This window comes from Tamandua tetradactyla, chromosome 15 (assembly GCF_023851605.1).
Source record: "Tamandua tetradactyla isolate mTamTet1 chromosome 15, mTamTet1.pri, whole genome shotgun sequence".
In the NCBI taxonomy this organism is placed as follows: Eukaryota; Metazoa; Chordata; class Mammalia; order Pilosa; family Myrmecophagidae; genus Tamandua; species Tamandua tetradactyla.
Window position 1 is genome coordinate 31,719,718 of NC_135341.1, and position 16,112 is coordinate 31,735,829.

Consider the following 16,112-nt stretch of genomic DNA (forward strand, 5'->3'; position numbering starts at 1 on the left):
ATGAAACATGCTATTGTAGAAACAGAAAAACAGATTTCAAAGTCATCTCTATTCTACAAATTCCCAATTCATTCTTCCCTACTTCTTCTTCTCAAAATTATACTTATGAGGTTTTGCAGATTTATTTCCTCCTACATATTTAGATGCCGTAATGAGGTTTTGCCATTCTGAGGTGATAACCCAGTTAGCGGCCAGAACAACTCAGTACAATTCCGTAACATGAGACTAACACGAAGCGGGTGCTGCCCCGGGTGATTCAGCAGTAGCCTTTTAAAAGCAGGCTCAGCAACTCACCTTAGGTTTAAATGCGATGACTTTCAAAACCATCTCGACGGTGAAGACCCCAGTGAAGACCATGTTTAGGATGTCCATGGCATCGTTAAACATCTTGGACTGCTCATAGTGCTGTGGGTGAAGAGAGAGCACAATTCTCTAATGCTCGTTCCATCAACTCTGCCATGATTTCACAGACCTCCAAAGGAAACTGCCTCAGCCCCCGAAACTCCTGCAGGTGTTCTGTGCTGGCAAATGGAGGTAATGTCGACCAGTCCAGCACCCTCTGCGAACGACTCGCCAGGCACTGAGAGGGCACGTGACTCACCCCCTACAAAGTGCAGGCGGTGTTTGGCAAGGTGAGGAAGAATACGGAAATTATGATGTAAGGATGAAGGGGAAAAAGACAGAAATTTTCTCTGCTCAGGATAAAGGGAATTTATCCTTTTTTCTAGAATGGTTTACATTTGGGGCCTTGGCCAAGGCACAATACAGTTATTGTCAAAATGTCAATGAATAAAGGCAGAATTTCGTTAGGGAAAAATTTTATGTCACTCAGGTCTATGGTCAATAAAAGGTAGTACTACCTTGAATGCACTCCTTTCCCAAGCACAAAACACTATCGGTGCACGGCCCTTTTCATTCATAAGGAATTCTTAAATTTAAGAAAAGTGCCAGAAAATGTATCCTTGACTAACCTTAGACCACTGTGGGGGGTGATCAGATTTTTCCAAGTTCTTAAAGTCAGTAGGAAAACTGGATCTATACATGGTGTCTGTGTCTTTTCCTACTATAACATCTACTAGAAAGCATAACTTCTGAAAATGTCCACTGCGAATTTTGCACTGTAATCTGACTTGGCCAATTAAAGTTAAGTTGCATTTCTTGCCCCCAGTAGTAAGCAAGAAGTAACTGAAATGTGGGTCAAACTCAATACTTCCTCAGTTGGAAAATTCCCCACCATGAGGACAGGAATGTGACTTATGTTTATGTCTGACAGGAATTATCCAGCTGAAGACATCTCTGAGTTAGGTACCACAGATACTCTCATTTCACCAATAAAGAAAGGAAGCCTCAGGGCATTTAAATAATGTTCTCAAGGTTAGGGCAGCTGGTAAGGAGTGGAGTCAGGATTGAAACCTCTATCTCCCCTCAACCACTACTTTTGCCACAGGAGACCCATAAGAAATGTTTACAGAATTGAATGCCACACTCAGGCTCCACAAAAACATTATCTACAGTGGTGCTGAACAGTTTTTTTAGACAAAACAGCAATCTTAAACTCCTACCATGACAAGTGTTAATTAGGATGGAACTCTGGCAAACCTGTAGCCCAAATCCATCAAAAAATCAAAACCGGCCTCTTGCAAGTAAGGTGGCATTCCACCTTCAGAATTTGGGGTGTGGGACTGTGCAGAAGGCCCAGACTTGATCCTCAAAGCTGTCTCCATTTTTACCTGCATGGCCAAGCAGAGTGTGTTGAGCATGATGAGGACAAACATCACGTACTCGAAAGGCGAGGAGTTTACCACATACCAGAATTTATACTGGTAGGGGTTTTTGGGAATATATCTTCGCAAGGGACGGGCTTTCAAAGCGTATTCAACACATTGACGCTGCAATGGCAGAAAAGAGAAAAACAGGGTTCTGAGTACTGCTGTGGAGAGAAGACAGTTTCTGCTTTGAAAAGCCCAATGAAACACCTATTGCGAAGGGACCACGGATGAAACTACTATGAACAACCATCCTTCCTCCCACTGGCACTGCTCTGAGTCACTCTGACCAAAGGCTCCACCTCCACTGCTTCATCAGAACCTCACAGCAAAATCGAGAGTCAACAGAGCACCCGCTTTGCCTCCATCTTACTGGTTAAAAAACATAAGGTTCAGAGTATTTAACTGTCTTGCTTGAGGTCCTGGAGTGATTAAGAGGAGGAGTGACCACTTGACCCAGGCCTGTATCTCCTTTTCCTCTAGACCAATAGACTATGCCTGTGGTTCTCATGCCTGTACTGTCCTCCAGGAAAAGAAGTAATGAGAGTCTCAGGAACCCCCAGGAACCAGACTTGTTAGACTGACTTACTGGGACTGGCAGCACCCTGCCTATTCCTGACTGACATGAGGCATCTCTCAGAACATGCTGGTCATAAACGTCTCATTGTGAGCTACTGACGTATCTATCTGGGAGCTTTTGAAACTGGGACCTAGTTGTGCTAATCTCAGAATACCCTAGTATATGGTCAGTAATGACAGCTGAAGTGAAGTTAGGTCGTGGCCCAGTCAGAGCGTTCTCTTCCCCACTCACACTGGAGTCTGAGGCTGTTTCATTCTTTACAGTAAACCCAGAAGGTCTTCCAGTCCTGAGAACCCTCAGCTCAGCATCAGGGACCTACTTGCTTTAGACCCTAGTCCTGCCACCCACTCTCTGGTTTTCACTCTGGTTCTGATTTTAGGCTGGTGCCTTATACTTGGGACCTGGTCCTGCTCTGACCTCATATGCTGACTCCAGGGACCACCAACTTGAGCTGTTATAGAGCACACACTTATACTCCTGGCTCTTCCTGGTGTCTGAGGCCTGTGCCTTGCTCTGACACCTGTCTTCTAGGACCACTAAGAACCTGGGCCAGACTTCCCTCTGTTCCTAATGCCCTCTGCATGGATATCCTGATCACTCAAAGCAATATCTTCCTACAAACCAAGATAGCATCATCCTCCAGTTTCCCCTAGTAGATTCAACTGCAGTGCGAGACAGACTGATCATACCATGGCCATTTCCCTTCAGGAAGCTCAGGTTAGCAGATCGTTCCTGCTTACTATGTCATCATCAAAACAAAGATGTTACTGATAGAGTACCTAGGGAAACTCCTGAGAACAAAAACAGCACTGACTTACTATAGTGCTGGAAGGAACTCTCAATCTCAAGATAAGGGAGCAAGCCTCAGAGAGCATCAGGGATGCTCCCAAAGTGCATCATCACATAACCAGGTGATTTTTAAAAAGAAGGGCTTTTAAAAAATCAAATTGGCTAAAACAAGGTGCTGGGTAAAGAGAGAATGATGTCAGTGTAATCTCAGTCCCAAATTAACAGCAACTTTCCCTGAGGTGGTGCCATAGGGTATTTCCCCCTAAGTCAGTGATTCTCAACCAGGGAGATTTTGTCCTCCAGGAGACATTTGACAATGTCGGGAAATGTTTTTGATTGTCCCAACTCAGGGAGGGAAACTACTGGCATCTAGGGATGTTGCTAAACATCTTACAAAGTACAAAAACTTAACCACTCTGAAATGTCAATAGTTCCAAGGTAAGAAACTCTGCTCTAAGTGGATATAAATGATAGTCCCCCAGTAAGGAATTTGGATGTTTAAGTGGGTATTTTCTGGTCACTATCCATAGCACCCCTCAAGATTCTGAGCTGTCACTAATGGAACATGACCTTGGAAAGTGGCTTAAGCCTTCTTTGAGTTCTTACCCACAGGTCTGGAGATGGATTTTATAATTATAAACTCTTATCTTTACCCAGGAAACTAACTCTCAGCAGTGATGACCCAAAAAATGGCTGAGTACCCTATGAACAGGGCCCAAGTATCAGGGACAGACAACAGGTATTATCCTTCTCGGTGCATGGGGGAAACCAGCCAAAGGCAGGGTCCTTCCCTCCTGCTTGAGGGACAGAATCCCAAACATCGTGTGACTTTAACCTGATTTTTGTCCAGCTCACAGTTCTTATACTCTTTTTCTCCCTGCTCCTGAAAGGTAACGATGACAAAGCCCACAAAGATGTTCATCATAAAGAAAGCCACGATGATGATGTAGATGATGAAGAAGATGGAGATCTCCACGCGGTAGTTGTAAACTGGGCCAATGTTTTCTCCGTTTGAATCAATGGCTTTATACAGTAACCTGGAGAGCAGAAAAACGCAGTGAGCGCCTCTTAATCCCAGTCAGCCCCAGCAGCTCAGCCCTGAGAGGTCTCCCTCTTCTGAACACTTCCCATGAACAGTGACTGTCAAACACCTTGCTGAGGGCCCATTCCAAGGCCCCTAAACAAAAGCCAGGCCTCTGGGGCATCCCCCTTAATGTCAGGTCACATCAGCCTGGTACCTGGAAGGAGAGCACCTGGGGTATGTTAGTTGGTTGACTGTTTTGATGACTGAAGACCAAAAGATTTGAAACTATTCAATAATCCTACTTTATATTACCAATAGAAGAAGAATATCACGGGTAAGACTGTGGTGGAAGTGAAAACTGTATACACAACTAGCAAAGACAAACAAGCAACCAATTAGGATATCTCCAAAGAATTAGGAGAGGTTCCCCAAACTTAAATTTAAATACATACCAAAAATAAAGTCAAATATATGGCAAGAAGAACTCTTAGCAGGAGAAGAGATGTAACTGTGACAACCTTGAATTCCATTTACTCCCATTCAGATGCTGATTCAACACATTTGGGACACCCACCCCATGAGTGACACTGTGCTAGACACTTACACATCCTCTCACTTAATCCTCGCATCCACTGGAAAGGCAGACATTACTATCACCTTCATCTTACACACACTCAGAGAGGAAACTAAGTGCCCAAGTCATACATTCTTTCAGTGGCAGAGCTGGGAGTTGAACCCAGTTTTTCTGAATCCCAAGTCCCATGTTTGTTTCATTACCCCTCAGCTGCTGCCCTGATTCACTCAAACACAGTATTCAAAACCTGAGGCTGCAGCCAATGTCTCTGTAGGGAGAAGAGTTTTACTCCATGGCTCTCTTCCCTCCAAGACCAATTTCTTAACAGACAATCCCTGCTAAACTGTCTTTTTACTCCACAGGAATTCCTGTAAATAATCCTGAGCCTCACATGCATCCACAGAGTTCCATGAGCCTGAGAGGAGGCGCCTTATGTACATGTGCATGTTCTATAGCAGGAGCTGGGGGTGGGTGGGGTGGGGTGGGGGCCTCAAAGGTTAAGGGCAATGCAAAGAAAGGTATAAAAGACTCTCCCTTGTGTATTCTACCTTCCTCCTTTCTGCTTTTCTTACTTTATCTATCAAAATTCTTGTCATTCTCCAAGATCTTATTCAGCACATCTATGACACACCAGGTTCTCTTGCCTGGTATCACCATCTGACACCCTGACTAGATCTGGGCTCTCTGCAGGGAGGAATCATGTTCAGACAATTCTGTTTTTTTGCTACAGTGCCTAATACAGCATGTTGCATGGAACAGGTATCAGCAGCACGCTGTATGAAAGAGTGAGTTCATCAGTGAACTGGCAGCAATCCATGTCTGGAAATATATCAGTACTCAGAGTGAATGAATGACTGAATGAATGGCTTGGGACATAATTAAGACTCTCTATGGGAACAATGGAATGGCAGCTTTACTGATATGACTACCAATGGGAATTTGCATCACAAATGCTTCTTCTACTCCCTATTCCCATCCAGAGAAGCTCCCTGGGAGCCAGCTGAGACAATTCTCTGCCTGGAGCCTATTCTATCCCTGCTTCAAAATTTCAGAGACCTGCCAGGTGGCCATAAGGGTTAATCATTTGCTAATAAGATAGATGAGACCTGTGGGTCAAGAAGTGCTTAATAAGTGGTCCAAAGTTTTAAGAATCACAGGGAAAGCCTGTGACTGTGGAAACAAGAAGAAATAGAACTCATTCCAGGAAAGATGGTTCAGCTCAGGGTCTCCAGAGAAGCAAGATGGAAGAAAAGGAAGCAGAGAGAAGCCTTGTCCCCAGAGCCTCCCCAGAAGACTACATTCTCTATACTTACGCAGGCCAACCCTCAAATGTGGAGACTGTGAAAAGCGCCATCATAGCAGAAAGGACATTGTCAAAGTTGAAGTCACTATTTTGCCAGATCCTCTCACGAACCACGGGATTATCAACCTCCCCATCCTTGTAGAGGATGAAAAGCCCCCTAATGAGGAAAGAGAAGTGTGGGTCATCCTGGCTTCACATATGAAAGGTGAAATAACATTAAATCAGTTCCATCTGGCCTAATCTCTGTCTCCACACACTGCCACACTCTGTGTGCCCATCTACTCTAGGTGTATTTTCCAGAACAACAAGGTAGATTCCCAGCATATCCCTGTCCACAAATGAAAACTGCACAATAGTAAATATTTCCCATATGCGATGGGCTCAAAGTGTATTCTGAAAAATCAAAAGCTTCAGCAATGGAGAATTCCATAAGCTCTGGAGAATAAGCCCAGGTGTACTCTTGTCTGCATTTTAGTTTTAATCAAATTCCCTCTTTTAACACAAACAATACTCCTAATTTTCTTTCCAAGAGAATTCTATACTTTCTGGCACACAACATTTCTCATAGAATTTCATTTCTGGAAGGAACCAAAGAGATAAAATCCAATATTTTTCTTTTACAGATGAAGAAGCAGAGACATCGAGAGGGAAGGAAGAGTGTCTCCACATTGCTACCCACTGCTCAACTCCAGGGGTGCCAGCTGCCCACAGCCTGTGTGATGGAGCCTCTGGAGTTACCCAGTCCACAGTCTACTTTGTAATTTGTGTTCTTTGCACCATCCCATCTGCTTACAAAAAAACACACAAACTAACATAAGGGGTGCAAACAGGCCTCAGTTACCTCTCTGAAAAGACAGAGGCAGGGACTTCTACACAGTCGCAAGAATTTAGGCAATGGTTTCTGTGTCTGTTTTATGTTCTTCTGGATTTCTATTAATAAGAGGTATGAATATTTACCACCCTATTTCTCCTCTGCCTGCTCTTGTGAATGGGAATATGCCTGAACTGTGGGTGTCAGGAGCAAGAGCAGAGAGGAAACCTGGAAAATCTGTCAGAAGAGGGCAGCCAGCTCTGATCACATAGGAGTCTAGTTTCAAGTTCTGATTTGGGGAGAAACCACCTATATTGTTATAGGAGGATTTTTTTGGGATAGTTCATAATTGTTAGGTCAGTTTTCTCTAGATTTAGATTCCATACCAAACATCAAAAGACATCTATCCAGTATAAGCTGTCCTCCCCTCCATGACAAAACCTTCTGAAATGTTAGCATAAGCAAATCCTTGGAATTTTCTATTTGTTCTTCCAATTTTTCTACCCTCACTTCTAAGGCACTCACCTGCATTCTTCAGGGTTACTTTTGGCTTCATCTGTGCAGCGATAGAACTTTCCCTGAGTACAAAACAAATAAACGGACACAGTCAGTAGCCCTCTCTCTAAACAAATCAACTGAGAGTGTATGCTTGAAGGCGTTTTCCCTTCACCTTGAACAACTGGACCCCGATGCAGGCAAACATGAATTGGAGAAGGGTGGTGACGATCATGATGTTGCCGATTGTCCGGATGGCCACAAAGACACACTGGACAACATGCTGGGAAGAGAAGAGTGGAGAGAGGAGGGAGGAGCATTACTTTCCCTTGTTATTTTAGCCATGAGGGAAACTAAGGTTCTTCAATACCAGGCAAGAGTTTCAATATTCTTATATGATTTTCCAATTTTTCAATGTCTTGTACTTTGCTTTTTAGGTACTTATCTGCAAGAACTTCACAGTATACCTAAGAGGAACACTCTGTAAGTGGGCCCCTCCTTGGTTTCCTCCAAAACAGTTAGTTTTTCAGGATAAATGCCATGGGGTGTAGCACTGCCTGGCATACAGACCCAAAGGTTCCCCCTAGCCCATAAAGGAAAATACAACCCCCCTGGCCTTTGTACAACATGCATGAGAACAAATTTAAAGACTAAAATAAAGGCAAAGAAACATTATTAATCATAAAAAGTAAATTAACAGCAATAAGATAAACATTTCTTCATAAAAATAAAATAAATAATAATTTAAAAATCCTATCAGTACTCTTTTCAAATGTATAACTCACTTTAAAATTCATCAGGCCTCAGAAAGTCTGTAATTATAACAGCTAACCCCAATCTAAGAAAACCCAGACTGGAGGAGAAGAATCAAAACCTTAAGTCCTTTAGCCCTGTTGATCGCCCTTAGGGGCCTCAGGACCCTTAAGACCCTCAGAATCTTCACAACAGAGATGGCACTGGATCTAAGGAAAGAGCAGAGAAAAAGTAGAGTGTGTTATGATTGCATAAAATACTTTGAGGTTAATTTTTTCACTTGAACTTCATCTTAATGCCAGTACACATCTTGCAAAGGACCTACGTGGAACTGAGCTAATCTCTCCCATGGCTTATATACCAGTCTTACCAGTCGTCTGCTTCTAATCCTCGACAGTACTTCCTAAGTTGGTGTGTGGGCTCTCACAGAGGCCCCAATTTAACACAGCTAACCTTGGCAGAGATACAATTATGAATTTCCTTTTGTACTTTACACTTAATGTAAACACTAGGTAGTACTTGGGTTTTAGGCTTCAGATCTTGGGGTTTGTTTAAGCTAGGAAACCTACTGTAGTATTTGGGACTCTGTGGCCTTCAAGGAGTTCACAGTCCAGTGGAAGAGATGGGCAACTGAAATCCAGTGTGGTAACATATGATAACAGGGGTAAATAGAGTATACTCTGCTACAACTTTGGGATATAGCTTGGAAGGTCACCTAGGAGGATGAGGTCCAGGTGAGTCCCAAAGGAGGACTAGGGGTTATCTAGACAAAAGAGAAAGGGTATGCAGGCTGAGGTAGTAGCATGTACAAAGGCCCTAGATAAGAGTGAATGTAGCACATCTGCAGCCTTGCAAACGGTTCAGTGTGGCTGAAGCACATGCCCAGGAGGAAGTGAGCAAGGGCTGCAGCTCACAAAGACAAGCATAGCCTGGGAGTTTATAGGAGCTGCAGAGATACCAGTGACAATGTCCTTCTAAGCTATGACTACATGGCTCCCTCCCTCTAGGAAACAATCAGGAGATGAAGTGGACTAACACAGAGGCCTGTTTTAGGCAGGATCCCTGGTGTTCTGAAGCTATGCCTTTAGCTTAGAAGTCATATGCATGTGCTCATATAGGGGGTACTGACAGTCAGTATCTGAGCAGAGGCACTTATACACCAGCAGGAAAGCAAGGTCACATCTGGATGTTCTCACTGGAGCTGTTACACAAGAACCCTGGATATGGCAGGCAGGCAGTGTTCAGTCATGGAGAGTCCCCACCAGAAATCCCTAAATGCTGTGGAAAGGAACTGGGGGCCTGATTTTCAGCCTCAGCTTCCACCCAGCTGAAAAATTTTAGAGGCCAAAGGAAAAGGTTCATAGTAGATGCTGCATCCTGGAGATCAAGAGATGTCTTGAATGTCCAAGCTAAAAGAGCCCTGGGATGTTGTTTAGTCCTGACCCTTCCTCTATAGAAGGGAAACTGAGATCTGAGTGGGAAAGATGCTTTCAAGGTCCTGAGCCAGTTCCTGAAAGAACCCACGCCAGAAACTGGCTTTCTTTCCTCTTAGTCAGTCAAAAACTCTTTTACCCTGTTGAAAGTAAATGTCACAGAGAGCAATAAACACAACTTAGCAGTTGGAACGAAAAGAAAAGAGAGATGCAAGAAAACATGCATGGTTTAAATGCTTAATTTCTACAAATTAAGGATCCCTGGATAACTAAATGCAATCTCAAAACAGTGCCCTTTATGACTCATGCTGGAATTCCTTATGAAACCATCCTACCAACAGTCCTGGGAACAAATGAATGAATGAATGAATGAACAAACACACATGCATGCACACATACATACACACACACCAGAATACTCACTGAATCCCAAATGACACCAGAGACACCCCAACAACCAGCATATCCAGCAAATTGAAGTAGTTCCTGCAGAATGCCCCTTTGTGGAGGAAAGCTCCAAAAGTCGTCATCTATAAGCAGAATCATGAGTGATTTATTGTTTTTTTCTCTCCAGAGGAAAGGAAACCTGAGCTCTTTACAAAATCTTCAGGAAAGAATGACTATACTAACAAGGTACATTAGGAAATCAGAAATGTAAACCAACAGTGTTCAGCAGCCAACTAATTTGCCCAAACAAAAGTGAGAAAGGGGCAGCTTTATTTCAGATATATCTTAAAAGAGACCGATTTAGACTTTATTACGATGACAGATTTCAAATACAAATACATCATTAGCATGTCTAAAGAGCCCCAGTTCAGGAGAGAGTCCATATGACTATGTTGTCAGAATGTAATCACTTCCCAGACAATGCAGCTTTCCCACAAAAATGTCAGCTCCTGCCCAATCTTCCCAGTATAGGTTAGAAAGAGAGCTAGAGCCCCAAGTACTCACTGGTTCTATTTACAAAGAAACCAGCATTTTCCCACATTAGCCCTTTCTTGCTTCTAAAGGTCCTTAGTGATCCATGCATTTTAAACTGCATCTCCAAGTCCACTTACCCTACCATGTGCAAAGTGTGGCTACGAAGCTGTCATACAGAGTCTCACCTAAGTCAGTTTCAGTGCTTTTAGTGACATGCCATGTGTAACTGGAGTAGATACTATAGATACCCCAATGAGATTTCTACTGGCTATGAAAAAACAGTCAGAGTTCACTATTTATGTTTTTAAAAAGGAGGGGAAGGGCTCAGATAAGTACAGGAAAGGAGAGGCAATTACACTGAACGAAATGCTACTGCCAATATTCAGCCATGTTTGACCTACAAGAATAACAATTTCATATGGTTTAGCCAAATAACCAAATAGCCCTCTAATCTTTCCAAGGCCACCAGGAACCACCACTTTAGACGTTAGATGTTTTTTGGTGAATTTCCATTTTCTGAATCCTTCTTCTACCTTATTTTCCATTCTCTGAAAATACCTTTAAAATGGAGAATGGTTGACAAGATTTAAGTCACTGAGACTAATATACAGAAATTAAAAAGCAACCATTTTTTTAAACAATTCTGTCACTCATTTATCCCAAAGCCCAAGAGTAAGCTATATTCATTTAGCAACCTAAAAAGGTGGAAAGTAAAATAAAAGCTCAATTAACCAGGCTAACAGACTAAGCAGAATATTTCTCCATTCAGTTTGCAGAGGAGAAGGTATTTTACACCCCCCCCCCTCAAAAAAGCAGCAACTGGTCTTAGGAGCAAGTGAAAGCAGAACGTCCCTGCACCCTAATCTCCATGCATTCTAACAGTCAGTCCTTATATGAAGGCCACTGTTAGAATGTGGTCATTAATCACGTGCATGATTTGACTTAGGAGGAAACTTTCAGTCAAATTCACTGGCTTAAAGGCAGAAAAATGAGCTCGAATTTTTAGAAGATTTATAACAAAGATTTAAACAGGGATTGGTTAGTTGACTGATTTTGTGCTAACATTTTTGTTAACAACACAACTAAATACCCCATTCCCTGGCAATGCTAATTGAGGCTTAATTTTATAGAAGATTTTATAAAGAGCCCAAGTTTCCCAGTGGTCTAGATAAAACACATTTTTCCTGAGATGTTCACACAAAAATTCAAAATGGTTTAAAGAAAATGGTGGTGGAAAGTCTTAACTTCCCAGGCTGTCACCGTGCGAAGAGCCACGACTGTCCTGACAATTCTCATGGGCCACAGTTCCCCAGTAGCGCAATGACCCACACCTCGTTGTACTCAGCTAGGCACAGGGGTTTCTGAGCTCTCTGTTGCTGGTTTCCAGAACTGTGAGTAGTTAAGAAATGAACTCAGCCATAGGACAGTCTTCACAATCAGTACACAAACTACATGCGGTAAAAAGCAACTGTGGCTCATGCATGGGCAGTACATTAAGGTCGCCCTGTCCGAAGCATACTCTTTCCCTTTCTGTAAATGTAAGCCCATCCATTAAAACCGACATAAGATATACTAACACAAATACACTGAAGTTATCTTGCAAGTTCCATTGCAAGAAAATAGTGTCTTACTATTTTAGGCCACTGAAAACATAATTCAGTGAGAGAAATGAAAAAAAGATATATGCTCCTTACATAGGAAAAATGTTTCTCCTCTGACTGTGATGCCAGGAAGGGTGAAAGAAAGTTCACACATAGCGACATATCTGTTATCAATTGGCAAACATTAGAGGATATAAAAACAAAAAGGAACAAAATATAACTCCCAATCACTACCATAAGCAAAGGTAGTACTACATGCATTCAAAGGTTAAAAAGAAACAGCAAAAACAAGTAGGGATGGTTACAGAAAAATTCTTCAGTTAAAAAAAAAAAACGTTTAGCTTGATAACAGAAGGCAAAAAATGAAAATAAAAAGTCAAAAGCACTTCAAGCTTTTTTCCTGTGTGCCACACACAAGAATAGGTCCTTTAAGCACACTTCTGTGTAACCTGTTACCTTCAAAATGATCTCAAATGCAAAAGTACCAGTGAAGACATAATCTGCGTAACCTAGCATCTGGAAAGTAAACAAAGAATTGCAACTATTATTGCTACAGCTGCTTTAAAATACATGAGGATCAATGAAAAATTCATTACCTTTAACAGGATTTCGACAGTAAAGATGGCTGTGAAAGCATAGTCAAAGTAACCCAGTATCTGCAAGGCACAACATGTGGAAATGAGAAAAAGGCATCCAGACAACTTTGACATGGGCAGAACCTGTGTGTCAGAGACCAGCTCTTCTGGGATAACTCTGCCACTCTGGAGTTAAGTGCAGAAATCCTTACATGTGCTCCACATTCATCTGATTACAGCTCCTCTTCATGACCAAAAAAGAGCATTTTGTAATACTTACCTCCTTTAGTCACTCAGTCTATCTTGGACAGACAGAGGCTCATTTCTAAAAGTGCTTTATTAATAGCCTCTTCTCATCAGAGCACTATATCTACAATATTCCTTGTGGTTCTAGATAAATTAGACATATATATTTTGGATTTATAACTGCTTTTTTGGCTGAATGAAGTATGCTGTCACCCAGCTGAACTTTAGATTGGTTGAGAAACGTAAAAAAAAAGATATTAGCAGCATCAAATGGAATCAGAAGCTTCCACATGCCCTATCGCATTTCAGCCCATTTAATTAGGGGGGAAACACTTCCTCCACTGATGTGCTGGGTTGGCTAAGCTTGCAAGGAACAGCTTATTATCAGCTTCCTCCTGCCCGTTGCTCTGATCTAATGCTTTCTCTTCCAACGGTTTTTTACCTATATGGGCTCACTCAGATAACTGGCTGCTTTGGCCTTTGAATTAACAGTCCAGGCTACTCTACTGGCATTCCTGAAAATACCAACTATTATCCAACTGACAGAGCTCTGCTAATCCCTTCTGGGGTCTCTGCTTCTCCTCAGGGCTGGGGTTGGGGGTTGAGGGGAAGGTAAGTCAACGGCAAGAAGTTTGACCATTCAAGTGGGCTGTTCGCAGGGAGATGTTCATCTCCATGACAACCATGTCCTATGGCTGTGAAAGAACTGAAGAGGTCAGAGCCAGGGAGAATCTGGAGACCACCCAGGCCAACTCCATTCATTTAACAGAAGTGGATGCTGCGAATAAAGTGGGGGATACTAGCTTAGGACATACAGCAAGCCATAGGTATTGCTGAGCAAGGAGCTGAGCCTTTGAAGTTTGGTCTAGAGCCACGGGGCACTCTTGTTTTAAGTAGGTGATCCACCCGAGGGTAATGCTTTACTGCTTCTGTTACAATAAAGTGAGGAGCTCTGCTTCAAAGTCCAGCTCTCTACTGACAACAGTCTCTCTTCAGAGGGTATTCATTTTCCAAACTGCCTCTGGTTCTGGATTTATAAATTTTGTTTGAACACTTCTCCATATTGCTGTTTCTGGCTAGGCAATGAAAGGCATTTTCCAGGACACTATCAGGACCCTTTCACTTTCTCTTTATTCCTTTGCTAGGTCACATCAAAATTATTAACATTGAAAGCACTTGGGGCAGCAAGGAAAGACACTGCTGCCTACGGTCCACAACTCAACCTGGTGCCTGGGGGTCAAAGTTCTTTGACTTAAGTAGTTCTTATCTTCCATTATCTTTTTTTGACTAAGAATTCAGCTAAGGTTATCAAAAAACATAGCAGTATTTTAAAATTAATATTCATCATATATGTACATTATTAAAAACAATATTCTTGGGGAGAAGCAGCAGGGAGATAACTAATTGAGAAATGATTACAATAAAAAATAAGAACATGAGGTCCCAATGTAAATTAACTCCTTGTCAATCTAACCCAATAGACTAGCTCCTAACTTAGGTGTCACGTAGGTTCCAAACAGTCAGAAGTCGTGTCCTTGTATGTCTCATTTTTATGATGGAACTCAGTGATACAGAGGTTTTTGTTCTATTTGCATGTTTAGATAGGATGGCCTCAGGAATCTCTAACAAAAGCCTTAATCTGGAAATACAACCTAAGACAGGCTCAAGGAACTTCATCTCTCCATCATTACCAACAAGGTGCTTTAGGGGGAAATTCTTTTCATCTTCTTCATAGCAGAGCATGTATTTCATCAATCTGATAAATTGGAATTGCCAGGCTTCAAAACCAAAAACACTAGAAATGGAAAGAAACAGCATAAGGGCTTGGCTGCCAGGACAGAAATTCTAGAGGCACTGCTCTGGTCATTTTATTTAATCCTCAAGTCTTTAAAAGCAAAGCCTGATGGCCTCACAAACTTGCTAGGCTTCCTTCTCCTTGGAGGGTTTCTTGATAATAACCTGAAATTGCCCTATAATGTCTAGGCCATAGAGCCAACAGGCTACCGGCCTTCTAAAACTTCTTGCCTTTGGGTTTTCTCAGTGTTGAATTAGCTGAAACTGCTAAGACAGGACAGCTCGGCAAGAGCTACTTTATGTACAAGTTTCTTTCCAACGTGGATGCAGTGCAAGGACATCCCTGACTGACAAAACTGAATTAAAAGAAATCTTAACCCTCTACTTGTTTTCTTAGCATAGCCACCTTTTGCCCACCAAAACATACAGTTGTACCTCTCTATAAAATCACTCAACAGCCTATTATTTCACTAAGTTGCCTTTCTCTTCAGGAATGGACCCAAGTAGCTTTGTGAATTTAAGTCCACATAAGATATGTCTTCCCCAACCTCAAATAAGAGCTCCTAAACATGTTGACAACCTGGTTTCAATTTTACTTTTTCTCCCTGCCGAATGCTTCCACTGGGCAGAAATCTTAAAATGGGTGTGGGTGTGAATTTGACTGGGGAAGGAAAAAGAACCAAAATGTTGGCAGTAAGATGTGAAGAGGAAGAGAAACAGGGGCCATGAATACAAAATAAATTACTGCAGAATGTTTAAAATGAAGAGTTCAAAATAATAGTTCAATAAAGATTTGTACAGATAAAACCAAACCTTTCTGACACAAACCTCAAGCATAAAATGTTGCAAGACGAACGAGAAGCCTCCTCTAGCTTTTAGCTTCACAGGCCTCCAAAGGCCCTATCTTGGTGATAAGCCCTCCCACCTCTCCTCTCTCAGTGGCTTACCGTGTTCCGGAAGGAGTGGCTGCGGATGGGGTCCTCAGCAGCGAGGGCAGCACTGCTCAGCATGATGAAGACCAGAATGAGGTTAGTGAAGATGTGGTGATTGATGAGCTTGTGGCAGCCAACGCGGATCCTGCGGGGGAAAAGCCACTTCATGGACATATTCCCAGACAAAGCCCAGACAGGCTGGAGCCTTCAGCATGCTGGGGTCCTTAACAGTGGGGCCACTCTGTGGTGAGAGATCAGGCAGAGGGGAGCCGTCTGCTCTGCTGCCCATGCCCCTACCCAGGCAACTCTGAATTATCTGACCATTAGTCCCGTGAAACCCATGGATAGCAGTCCCTGAGGGTCAGTGGTACAGCTAGCTCTGGGCTAGGTACTTTCAGAGACTATTTCATTCACTCATTAAAATTGGGGATTATTGCCCTTCTAAACAGGGGGGCAACTGAGACTTAAGGATGTAAAGAAAATTTCTCAAGTTGGCACAGCTAGGAAGGACCAGG

At 42.5% G+C, this 16,112-nt stretch overlaps 1 protein-coding gene across 8 annotated transcripts in view; it reads right to left on the minus strand.

Moving 5' to 3' along the window:
* The window catches only part of CACNA1D (calcium voltage-gated channel subunit alpha1 D), a 413,019-nt gene that overhangs the window by 62,739 nt on the left and 334,168 nt on the right, over positions 1 to 16,112 (minus strand). For all 8 annotated transcript variants that reach the window (XM_077128982.1, XM_077128983.1, XM_077128981.1 and 5 more), the window contains 10 exons: positions 15,613 to 15,742; positions 12,647 to 12,706; positions 9,952 to 10,058; positions 8,217 to 8,304; positions 7,518 to 7,625; positions 7,373 to 7,425; positions 6,047 to 6,193; positions 3,971 to 4,172; positions 1,731 to 1,889; positions 295 to 405 (listed from right to left, as the gene is read on the minus strand). In XM_077128982.1, coding sequence (XP_076985097.1) covers positions 295 to 405; positions 1,731 to 1,889; positions 3,971 to 4,172; positions 6,047 to 6,193; positions 7,373 to 7,425; positions 7,518 to 7,625; positions 8,217 to 8,304; positions 9,952 to 10,058; positions 12,647 to 12,706; positions 15,613 to 15,742 — 1,165 coding nt within the window. The remainder of the gene's footprint in view (positions 1 to 294; positions 406 to 1,730; positions 1,890 to 3,970; positions 4,173 to 6,046; positions 6,194 to 7,372; positions 7,426 to 7,517; positions 7,626 to 8,216; positions 8,305 to 9,951; positions 10,059 to 12,646; positions 12,707 to 15,612; positions 15,743 to 16,112) is intronic.